We start from the raw sequence: 11648 nt of genomic DNA on the forward strand, positions 1-11648 counted from the left end.
TTTTTTGTCTAGCTCCTTTCTATAGCCTCATATATGAGTTAAAATTAGGTGGAGGAAAGGGTTAAATTTATGGGGCAGGAGAAATATTGGAAAGGATCATGTTGAATGTAGATAATAGTTTATCCCGAACCTCATATATTTTACCTTGCATGTTTATTTTAAAATTTCTAATAGTTTTTCATCGCAAATACATGAGAGCGGAAGATAAGAGTAAACTAGTAATTGTTTTGAACTTTACAGTTTCTATGCAACCAGAGGCAAGTAAGTTACAGCTACACTGGAGTTAATTAGTTGTATACAAGACCATTACCTTTTTTTCACATGAGCCAGTAAGTTGCAATAATCAATATTCTATAGTTTTATAATTTCATTCCATCAGTAACAGTTTGCTCTTTCTTTTTTCAAAAAGAGAGTTTTAAATAGTTTTTTTTTTAAATAATTAATCTACTAATATTTGGAACAATATATAGTGAACAACTCATACAACACCATAAGTAGTCTATATCTAGGCTATGTGATAGTATCGATCAGAAAAACGTTATTTTCTTTTTCTCCTCATCCACAACGATGAAGAAGTTGCATACAAGTGATTGAAGATTCAGTTCAAAATTCCCGTGCATAAACCGTGATCTTGTCCGCTTGGATTAGATACTGTGGTCCCTCTCCTTCCGATGTGGGACTATTACTGCCTGCTTCAGCCTTACAATTATGCCCGCCTGCATGTGGAACCAAATAGAGAAATTAATTTCAACTTTGAATCCAACGATCATTCAATCAGCTTCGGCATTTCGCGCGCGGTTAAATTGGTGACGCGCTTGATCACCTGTTTATATAGTAAGGATAACTCGATGACTTCAATAAAAGCTTCCAATAGGAAAAGTTAAATTTATCGAACTAAAATTTTGAATTTGAAGTTGATAAAGTTACAGGCAAGCCAATTCACATCGGAGGTGAAAGTTTGGCATGGGTTAGGTTTAGGTAGGTTCACCCAATCACAAGCAAAAATACTATACAACCCTCGCTAATAGAAACGCTCGACGTATCCTCATGTTCATTTCTCTTATTCCTACTCCTATTATAGAGTAAAGAAGATGAATTACAACCGTGTATTAGTTAAAAAATAGCAGTCTTTCTATTATGTGTATTCTGTTACTTTTTGGTAGCAAAGAGGGTCTGAATCCAAAAAATGATCCAACCTATTAGAACATATTATTATCGTTATCATTATCATTATATAACAGAATGATACCGCTTGATTTTTGTCCTAGCGGCGAGTCTGCTTGTTTTTTATGTGAGTACCAAAAAGATATGGATTTGGATCCTCTCCACTACAAAAAAATAGTGGAGAGACCACTGCTTTTAATATCAATCGTTGATTATTTAGTAGGATCCTCTCCACTACAAAAAAATAGTGGAGAGACCACTGCTTTTAATATCAATCGTTGATTATTTAGTAGGCGGTTATGATACAATCTAAATCTAACACTTACCATACCCCAGTGTATTGCACTCATTCCTAATTTGCACTACAAGATAAAATCATAACCATTAACTAAATAATCAATGGCCGTGATTATGTAGTGGTCCCCTCCACTGTTTTTTTTGTAGTGGAGAGGATCCGAATCCAAAAGATATATATAAGCGCATGTAACAAACAGGATTCAATCCTGATATGTGATATAAATTTCAATCAAAATCTATAACAAGAGCACCATATAAAAAGGTTATTTTTCCTGGTAATTTACTGGAGCGGCACAAGTTGGACACTCTGTTCTACTTACATGTTGAATTTAAAATTAAGGTTTATGATGATCAAGGATCAGTCAGCTTGAGGAGAACAGGGGGCTACAATCTCCGAAAATTAGTCTTTCGGGGATTGTAACAGATGAGAAATCTTAACAAGAAGACCCCAAAATTAACCGCATTCAAATTGAGCAACCTTTAAAACCATCAATTTTATAGTTCCATTAACTTTGTAATAGGGCAATTAAAGAAATTCATTTGTTCCTAGTGTTTAAACGCAAAATCAAGTATATTTTTAGCGAAGCGGGGAAAATGGTGTTAGTGAGTAAATCAGATTGAGAGAACGTACCCAAAGGTGAGAAGCAGAAATCCTCCTCTTCCTGTATCTTAAAATCCTAACCTTCCTCTGCTCCGCCTCTGCTTCGCCCTCGCTCTCCTCCCCACCAACATAACACGATGAAGCCGACGCAGAGGAGTAAGACTTGAACGAAGAGAAAGAAGAAGAAGACGAAGAAGAAGAAGAAGAAGCAGAAGAATTAGGCGACGACGACTTCTCTGACTCTGAACACGCGAATTTCCTCCCTCTTCTCTCCTTCCCAAAAGAGCAAGAGGACGTCCCGCGAATCAAGAAGCAAGAGGGATTTGTTAATCTGTTAGGGTTCACAACCTTTGCTGATGTTGATGCTGAGAGCCTCGGCGGGAGCTCAAGNGGGTCGGATCTTGATGCTTGTTCCTCGTGATCCATTCGGATTGTCTCTGCCGAGAGCTCCAGGGGCTGGTTGCGTTTAAATTGTGAAGGGAGGAGCGTCGAATGCGTGCATGAGCAGCGCGCTCCTCCTTGGCATTGAATTAATGCCCTTTTATTGAGTTGTGGTTATGTGATTCACGAGAACAAAGAAGCCGGCCCCTGCACCTTTATGTTATGTCCGCTTTCTTTTTGCTTCCTTGCTTTTTAATCTTGGCTTTTTATTAGCCGTTTCAAATTTCCAATTGTTCTAGTTGTGATTTATATTTGCTGGCAAATAAACACGAGATCTTGCAGCGGACTGTAACGGGTCGGATCATCTGATCGCATCGTTCTGCGTTACAAACAAATTATTCCCGTGATTTTTTTAGTCCAGAAATGGTTGTGGGCTGCATGTTACAAATGCTAACGGACTACAGATTGGGCCGTGCGTAGTCTGAGTCCAACTATGTGTCATGGCGGAGCTTGGGTGGAGCGTCTGCAACAGTTCGTAGATAACAGTTGAGCCCGGCTTTTGCCTATAATGAGGCAGACACAGTTCGTAGTTGGGATATATTTTGCACGAAATGCTTTTTCCCCCCTTATTTTTCTTGATAGATTTACATGTTTATTGACTTTTAGCCTAAAACCTGCAGGTAATTGCTAAAAAGAACAGGAAAATATTATTTTTGTCCTTGATTTTAATTTTTTTGGATTATATTACACCAAAGTGCATTTTTTTGACATAATAAAGTGCATTTTCTTTTTCTTTTTTTTAATAGAAAATAAAGTGCATTTTATAACTGAAGCAACAAGGAAAAAACTTTGAAACTTTAATAATCTGTAAATAGAATAATTTCCCGACGTTCACAAACTGAAAACCTAGAACACCCGAACATGAATAATTAAATAGTTAGGGTTAAACTTAAAGTCCAAAATTAAATAACACAAAATAGTTCAAAGGTGAGCCAAGTAATGGCTAAATAACAAAAACAGCCCGGAAACAACTTTACACGAAGAGTTTTGGATCTCGAAAATGGCCGGAAATGGAGTTTAATCAAATTTTCCCAATGTAGAGCTTGAAAGAGCTTTCAGAAGACTCATGGACTACCTCAATAAGACATTCAAGTCAAAGGTTATGGATGTTTAAAGTTTTAATAATGCTAATTTTCATGTGGTCAAATTAGTAGAAACTTGATCATTTATACTGTTATGCTCATGAAATGAAATATAGTTTGCCATTGTGGAGCCATCTTATTCTTGTGGAGAACTCAAGAAAGAAAGCAAAAAACTGGGTTTTCTGTCCTAAGTTGACTCATGCACAGACATAAGTCGACTTATGACAAGTCGACTTATGCCCGTGCACGAGTCAACTTACGTTCTGCCCTCCATTTGTCAGTTTTGTCTCTGTCAAGTCGACTTATCAGGATTGTTAAGTCGACTTACGTTCTGTTCTCCAGTTATTGTTTTGCGCTCGATCAAGTTGACTTATGACGACTGTTAAGTCGACTTATGGTAAGTCGACTTGTGCCCTCTGGTAAGTCGTCTTACGGGCTGTTTTCAGGCTGTATTAGGATTCATGTTTGCATTCTGTTTGGGTTTGATATAAATAGGAATATGTTGATTTCTAGGGTTTAAGCAAGAACGTTTTGAACAGTCTTTAAGAGAGGATTGTTGCATCCAATTGTAAGAGATTGATGAGAGATTTGGAGAGCTTTGTTTTAGGGTTTTGAGTGATTTTGTAACCCTATTTTGTATTCTCTTCATCTATAATAGTAAGAACTCTCCCCTCCTTGCCCCGTGAATGTAGGCAACTTGCCGAACCACATAAAATTCGTTTTCTTACTGAGATTGTGATTTGTGCTTGTGTTTAGTTGTGATCTATCTTGTTCTTGTTCGTGTGATTAGAGTTCCGCTGCACACAACAAGTGGTATCAGAGCTTCAAGTTTGGATTGATGCTTGTTCGAAGGATTCGCTGAAGGATTCCTATTTGGAGAGTTAGATCGATAACATGGGAGAAGCAAGCACATCAGGTTCATCTCTTACGAAGGTGATACAGAGTCTGAGCATCAATAATACAAAGATTGATGTTCCTAAGTTCAACGGCAAGATCAATTTTGATTTGTGGAGGTGCCGGGTGATGGATGCATTGGATGCACAGAATTTGAAGGAGACTCTTGAGTTACAAGAGAAACCCGCTGACATGGAGGACATGGTTTGGAAGAAGATGAAAAGTAAGGCTTGTGGAGTTATTCGGTCATGCTTGACGCCGGATCTTATTTATGATGTGATGAACGAGACGTTAGCAAAGAGATCGTGGGAAACACTTAATGAAAAGTACCTTACTAAGAGCATTGAGAATCGACTTCACTTGAAGAAGATGTTTTACCAGTTCAAGATGAAGATGAGAGTTTCCATTAGGGAGCATGTAAATAACTTCATGAAGCTACTTTCAGATATGACTAATGTGGACATCATGGTTGAGGATGAAGATAAGGCGATGCTACTTTTATGTTCGTTACCGGAGAATGATTATGGTACGTTCGTTCTCACTATGATCAATATAAGAACTATTGTTAGCTACAAGGAGGTGACCTTGACGTTAATGAATTATGAGTTGAGGAAGAATGATGGTGAACCCTCTAAGAAGGCATCAGGAGATTTATTAGCAGCTCGAGGCCGTAGTCCAAACCGTCGCCAAGTCAACCACTCAAAATCGAAGAATAGTGGTGGCTATAAGAGTGTTGGTAGGAATCAATGTCGCTTTTGTAAAGAAGATAGACATTAGAAAATCGATTGCTCAAAGTTGAAGGACAAGACCGGGAAGAATAAGGGGAAAGCTGTACAAGCTTTAGAAATGAATGTTGTAAAAGCTATTAATGAACATTCAGATACAGATTCTTCAGGTTATTCGTGTCCTGCACTACCATCGGTTTGCTATGCCGACTCTTCGGAGTGGATGCTGAATTCGGGGGCTACATATCACATTTGTCCTATGAGGGATTGGTTCTCCAGTTTTGAGGAGCTAGAAAGAGGGGATGTTATGCGTATGAAAAATGACCATGTATGCCCTATCGGTGGTATTGGTTCAGTCTGGATCAGGATGCATGATGGTGTGGTTAGGGAGTTGAAAAAAGTGAGGTTCGTGCCGCAGTTGACGAAGAACATCATTTCTCTTGGGACTTTCACTACTACAAAAGCCCCTTTTAGCAATGGTTCTAACCATTGTTTATAGGCCTGTTAGTAACAGCATAGACCGTTTCTAATACATTAACAACGGTTAAAACCGTTGCAAATAATCTGTTACTATTAAAGTCGTTACAATTAGCATATTACAACGGTCTAAACCTGTTGTAAATATAACAACCGTTACTATTAGATTATTTTTTATAAAATAATAAAAAATCCATGTCAGCAAATTCTAACCGTTGCTACAGTCTATTAACAACAAAAGGCAACTATTACTATAAGATTTAATATTTATTTTAAAAAAAATAAAATACCACATCAACAAAATCCTAACAATTGCTATAGGGTATTAAAAAGATATTTTCACCAAAATATTAATGCTTATTCTCGCATCCAAAATGTAGCAATGATATTCATCTATTTCTAATCATTTATATCAATACATGATATCATTCAAATGAAACAAATAATTATCATCATAAATAAGAAATTAACTTAATCAATTACAAAATAACGCATGTTCGATACACAAGCTTTGTCAATAAATTCATTGAAGTGATAATCAAGTACAAAACTTTGAGTTTAGACTATTTACAAGGTTCACAACTTCTCCACATCCTACAACGCTTAACTAAAATACAAATCTAACAAATGTGAGCAGGACCATGGCTGTCAGTCGTGCTGTAATTGAAGAAGTATTGAGTAATGGATAATCCAAGAAAGATGGAGACACCAACAATGAAGAGGTTGTGCATAGAGTTTATGTTTGTGAACTGTAAGAAGGATAAACCTACCGCCGCTGTAACAAAAATAAGAGGAAAAAAGTTTCAATTATTAGGTAGAACAAAGAGAAGGCATGTAATACAAGTGATGAATAAGGCGAAGATCACAAACCAACAAATCCAAACAGAAGACAATAGACTGCTGCAAAGATTATGAATGGTATCGAGGCGAAAAGTGCTCCAAATTTTCATGCAATAAGATGCAGAAATATAAGTCAGTATTGTTAAGTTTATGTTCAAAATCCCTGATTTTCTCAAGGATAACACTCACCCAACATGGAGAAAAATATCATGAAACCAGCTGATATTTGTATGACCCTTCGGCTTCCAACTCTTGTGGATCCAAGAAGACCAACATTCTCCCTGCATTATTCAGTAAAATATTTTACTGATATTGATAAACAAAAAATCAAAATTGTAGAACATATTCAATAGACGATGACTTACACTGAGACAGTGGAACCAGTTCCTGTGCCAAAAAGCCCATCTAAAAGAAGGTCGATTCCCTGTTGTTTTATAAATATGATGAGATAGTGTATCCAAACAATTGTTTCGCTAGTGGAACTTTTTATACAAGAAAACACTGGACCTGCCATCCAATGCCTCGGCTAATAACATGAGCAGGAGGTGGAGTTGCACTTGCCAACCAGACTGCAGCTTTGTAAGCTGCTGTTGACTGCATAAATTTAGCATGAAATTGAATTCAACAAGGGGAATTTGGCTGTGAACAAAGGCAAAGGAGGAAAGGAAAAAAACATTCCATGTCCTCTATTTGGATGCTTATTTGGATTCTAACTAAACATTATACCCATTGCAAATCAATACCTCACATTGCATATTCGTCTATTTGTAGCAAATATTACTATAGGTGATATCGAGGTCTCCGAAGCATAATTTAGGTAAGAAAATCATTCTATGTGCAACATATGAACCAACAGATGTAAAAATATAATTGTTGATACTAGACCTTTCCAAAATAAAAGTAATTGGAACATCGTAAGAGAACTGTACCTCATCAATAAATAGCACCTTAGGGACAAGCTTCGCTATTCCTTCATCAATATACTTGTTAACCACCTGCCACAAACGCAACTTTTAGCTACAATTAGATAATCATGATGGCATTATTTGGTATTAACCATTTCCTTTTCTAATGAAAACTTTATAATCCTCTCATAATGTTAGGTGTCATCCAAACTGGATGCTATAAAGACCAGAATAAAAAGAGAAGTGAATTTAAAAGCATATGCACAAAGACAAACATAATACCTTATTAGTTTCTTGTCGCAGTTTGTTAGTGAAAAGATTAACCAAACATCACCAAATGCTACTAAACAACAAAGACTCAAGCATACCTGAATCATCATACTGCTGGAGGGGAAAAACATTATATTGAAAATCTGGAACATACCTTAGATGTGGCTCGTTTAGAAAAGAACACATGAACAAGGCCTCTTGAAGTGCTTGATAAAATCAACTCATTGAAAAGCTTTGTTGCCTGAAGTGAAAAAAAATCTATTTTAGTAAATCATTATCCTTTTATATTGATAGCATATCAGATTACACGGAAGGCATGCACATTTACTTTCAAAACACCAACATATCCTCCAAAAATGATTCCCTCCTCAATTGCGTCAAGGCACCCCTGGTGTTGTGGCATGTTTGGAGTAATCTTTTTAGCTTGTTGCCTTGTAGCTTTTAATATTTCTCGTGCCTCAACAAGGGAGCCTATTTTATATGTCCGATGAAGGGAACAAATCCAAGGCTTACGCCCGTCAGAAATTTCTAATGCCCAAAGCCTTGAAACTCTTATAAACTCCGTAGGAGAAACAATGACATCAATAAGGCCGTATTCTTTCCCTTCTTTGGCACAAATGGTCTTTGAAAGCTGCAGGAGATCATAAGTGCAAGAAGCTCATACACGGTTGATTCAAAATTCATGTTGGATATGCATAACATGCTCATCACACTTCAAGAATTTCAATCCAAACATTGTCATTACAATAAATTTAAATGGAATTGCCATGCTAGCCTATAAGAACAAGAAGAAACACTAGGCAACAAAAAACATCATAAAAAATTAGAAAATACAACAGCTGAAGCAACAACATTAACAAAGCTTGTATCCCCATTTTTTGGAGTCGGCTAGAAAAATTGAGAAGTAAAAAATAATAAATTAGAATTTGCCACTAAGATGGGTAACAGACAATAGTTCGTCAGAGCAAGAGCAACGCATTAACCATCTTTTTAATGAAAGGATTTAACAAGGTTGACTCAATATTTCATCCCAATTAATGCAAGGAGTTCATAACAAACAATAATTCTCTATAAAAATGATCAAAGGCTTGAATTAACAGGTAACAAATAATTCTAACTAGAGACAGAAATAGACAATAATGCTTGCCAACTCTAATAAATAAACCGAAATAAAATATTTTGACAATGGTTGGTTGAAATAATCAAATAAACTGAAACAATCAAATAACTGTACCTTTGTTATGACTGGATGACAATTAAAACACAAGAAAGCACAAAAATTAATAACAAAGATCCTTGCTTACTGAAGTTTTTAGCCTAATTTAGCAATCGCGTATTGATAAAAAGGAGATCGGTATCGGGGAAGACGTCGAAGTTGATCTCGATGAAGGGGAGGGACTTCAGATAGAGGAAGGAGCGGACGGCGACAGAGTCGTGGTGCGCGGAGGCGGAGAAGAAGGAGATGGCGGCCGAGGGCGCCAGGCCTGGGGTTGACGGACGACGCTGAGCGCGAGATGTGGAACGGAAGCGAGATGAAGAGGGAATGGGGGTAGAGCGAGGAGAGCTGCCTCGGCGAAGGAACTTGAGAATCGAGCGATGCGTAAGAGTAGAGAGAGGAGCCGGGAACGGTGTCGGGCCGGGCCTTCAGGTGGAGGCTCAACGGGGGTTCGGGATGGGGAGGCTGGCTTGGGGATGGAGGAGGATCTACTGGGGGAGAAAATAAGTAGTAGGAATTCTAGGGTTAGGGTTTGAGCGTTAGAGAATAAGAGAGGAGAAGGAAGGAGTCGCCCAATTTTGTAGGTTTTCTAACTTTTTCAGCGCCCAAATTTTCATTTTCCTCATTTTATTTCAAAACAGATTTGATATTTTAATTAATTTAATTTGTAAATGAAAAAGTAAATTGTTATTAATAGGAAGCTAAAACTAGTTATTATCATAACCATTACTAATAGCCTTTATTAGCAACGGTTAATTAAATAAATATTGCTAATAGGGCCTTTTGTAGTAGTGTTTGAGGCAGCAGGATATCAGGTGACTTTAGATGATGCTATAGTGAATGACACGAAGGGTTCGATGGTGATGATGCAAGGAGTTAGAAAAAACTTCCTATACTACTTGAAGGGCAAGACAATTATAGGGGTTCTGGTAGCTTTTATCACTACAGAGCAGGACACTACCACCTTATGGCACATGTGACTTGGACACACTTGTGATAAGTCCCTTTAGTCATTAGCGAAACAGTGGCTATTGAAAGGTGCTAAACCTGCAAGATGGAACTGTGTAAGCATTGTGTACTTATATAGAAGACTAGAGTGAAGTTCGGCACAACTATTCACAACACCCAAGATATATTAGATTACATTCACACAGATGTTTGAGACCCTTCCAAGAACACATCACTTGGTGGGACTAACTATTTTGTCACTTTTATTGATGACTATTCCAGAAGGAATTTGGTATAGCCTATGAAGCATAGACATGAGATCTTGGATATTTTTGTGGAGTGGAAGAAGAAAATGGAGCTACAGATAGGTAGAAAGGTGAAGACTCTTCATAAGAGTGATCTATTTCTGCAGTTTTGCTGGGATCACGACATTAGACGATACTTCACAGTTCGAGAGACACCGTAACAGAACGGGGTGACTGAGAGATTGAATTGTATGTTGCTGGAGAAGGTACGACGTATGATGACACAGAGTGGTTGCCTGGATCCTTTTGGGCCGAGGCGTTGGTTTATGCGAACCATCTCGTGAACTGGTTGTCATGCACTACGATACAGGGGAAGACTCCTATAGAGTGTTAGTCTGGTTCAGTGGCTAGTGACTATGAGACACTTTGGATATTTGGGTGTCCTGCTTATTATCATATCAATGATGCTAAATTGAATCCGAGGACGAGGAAAACAGCCTTTGTAGGATTTAGAGAAGGTATCAAAGGCTTCAAGTTATGAGATCCACAGGACAAGAAGATAGTCATTAGCAGAGATGTCACATTTAATGAAGTATACATGATGAGGCCTCAAGTTCCTCAGTAGGTGGAGGAAGACCAGATTTGAGAGATATCACAGCAGGTGGAGGATGATGTGACTCCACACACTCCAGATAGCATTGTATCCATTGAGGCTCCTACAGAGGTGACACCGAGAGGAGATGTGATGACAGCCGGACATTTAGAGGAAATAGTGGATGGTGAGAGTCAGGAGCAGAGTCATATTCAGGAGTCCATTACAACAAATAGACCTAGAAGGGTGATTCGTTGGCTAGCTAGATATAATGATATCATGGACGCATATGCATTATCAGTGGAGGTCGTTGATAATATGATTCCTTCTACATTTAAGGAGGCAGAGTCTAGCTCCGATTTGTACAGATGGAGAGAAGCTATGAAGGAGGAGATGCGGTCTCTTCAGAAGAACGACACTTAGGAACTTGCAAAACTACCTAAGGGTAAGAAAACTATTGGTTGCAAGTGGGTATGTGTAAAAAAAGAGGGATCTTCTACTGGGGATATTAGGTACAAAGCCAGATTGGTTGCCAAGAGATATGCACAGCTTGAGAGCGTTGATTACAATAAGGTATTTTTATCCGTTGTGAAGCATTCGTCGATTCAGATTTTATTAGCATTAGTGGCACAACTAGATTTGGATTTGGTCTAGATGGATGTTAAGACAGCCTTTCTATACGGAGATATAGATGAGGATATCTACATGACACAACCCTTGGGATTCAAAGCTACAGGAAAGGAAGATTTGGTGTGCAAGCTAAAGAAGTCTCTTTACGGTTTGAAGCAATTATCACGACAGTGACATAAGAGATTCAACAGCTTTATGATTGACCAGGGGTACACAAGGAGCCCATATGGCCCATGTGTTTACATGCACAAGCTATAGGATTGTGAGTATATATATTTACTATTATATGTTGATGATATGTTTATTGCTTTTAGGAATTCT

The 11648-nt window shown here is 37.9% G+C and overlaps 2 protein-coding genes across 3 annotated transcripts; both read right to left on the bottom strand.

Annotated features, from left to right (window-relative positions):
- On the bottom strand, positions 558 to 2639 carry LOC109843289 (putative protein TPRXL). The gene is made up of 2 exons (XM_020412221.1): positions 2093 to 2639; positions 558 to 716 (listed from the first exon to the last, which is right to left on the bottom strand). The coding sequence occupies exons 1-2, from the start codon at positions 2486 to 2488 to the stop codon at positions 645 to 647; spliced, it is 468 nt and encodes a 155-aa protein (XP_020267810.1). The 5' UTR covers positions 2489 to 2639; the 3' UTR covers positions 558 to 644.
- LOC109840086 (nucleobase-ascorbate transporter 2-like) lies at positions 6182 to 9166 on the bottom strand. Of its 2 annotated transcripts, none has more exons than XM_020408594.1 (9): positions 9001 to 9166; positions 8025 to 8327; positions 7851 to 7937; positions 7451 to 7516; positions 7029 to 7115; positions 6887 to 6945; positions 6711 to 6802; positions 6552 to 6617; positions 6182 to 6456 (listed from the first exon to the last, which is right to left on the bottom strand). In XM_020408594.1, the coding sequence occupies exons 2-9, from the start codon at positions 8097 to 8099 to the stop codon at positions 6302 to 6304; spliced, it is 687 nt and encodes a 228-aa protein (XP_020264183.1). In that variant the 5' UTR covers positions 8100 to 8327; positions 9001 to 9166; the 3' UTR covers positions 6182 to 6301. The 2 variants fall into 2 exon arrangements, with proteins under 2 accessions (XP_020264183.1, XP_020264182.1); XM_020408593.1 differs by having other exon boundaries at positions 6552 to 6629.

This window comes from Asparagus officinalis, chromosome 5 (genome assembly GCF_001876935.1).
Source record: "Asparagus officinalis chromosome 5, Aspof.V1, whole genome shotgun sequence".
NCBI lineage: Eukaryota > Viridiplantae > Streptophyta > Magnoliopsida > Asparagales > Asparagaceae > Asparagus > Asparagus officinalis.

Excerpts from the sequence above, each read along its gene's own strand:
- LOC109840086 (XM_020408593.1), bottom strand. The coding sequence starts at position 8,099 with ATGCCACAACACCAGGGGTGCCTTGACGCAATTGAGGAGGGAATCATT. Across the intron at positions 7,517-7,850 it reads CTAAACGAGCCACATCTAAG|GTGGTTAACAAGTATATTGA; the intron begins GTATGTTCCAGA and ends CGTTTGTGGCAG. Across the intron at positions 6,457-6,551 it reads TCTTCTGTTTGGATTTGTTG|CGGCGGTAGGTTTATCCTTC; the intron begins GTTTGTGATCTT and ends TTTTTGTTACAG.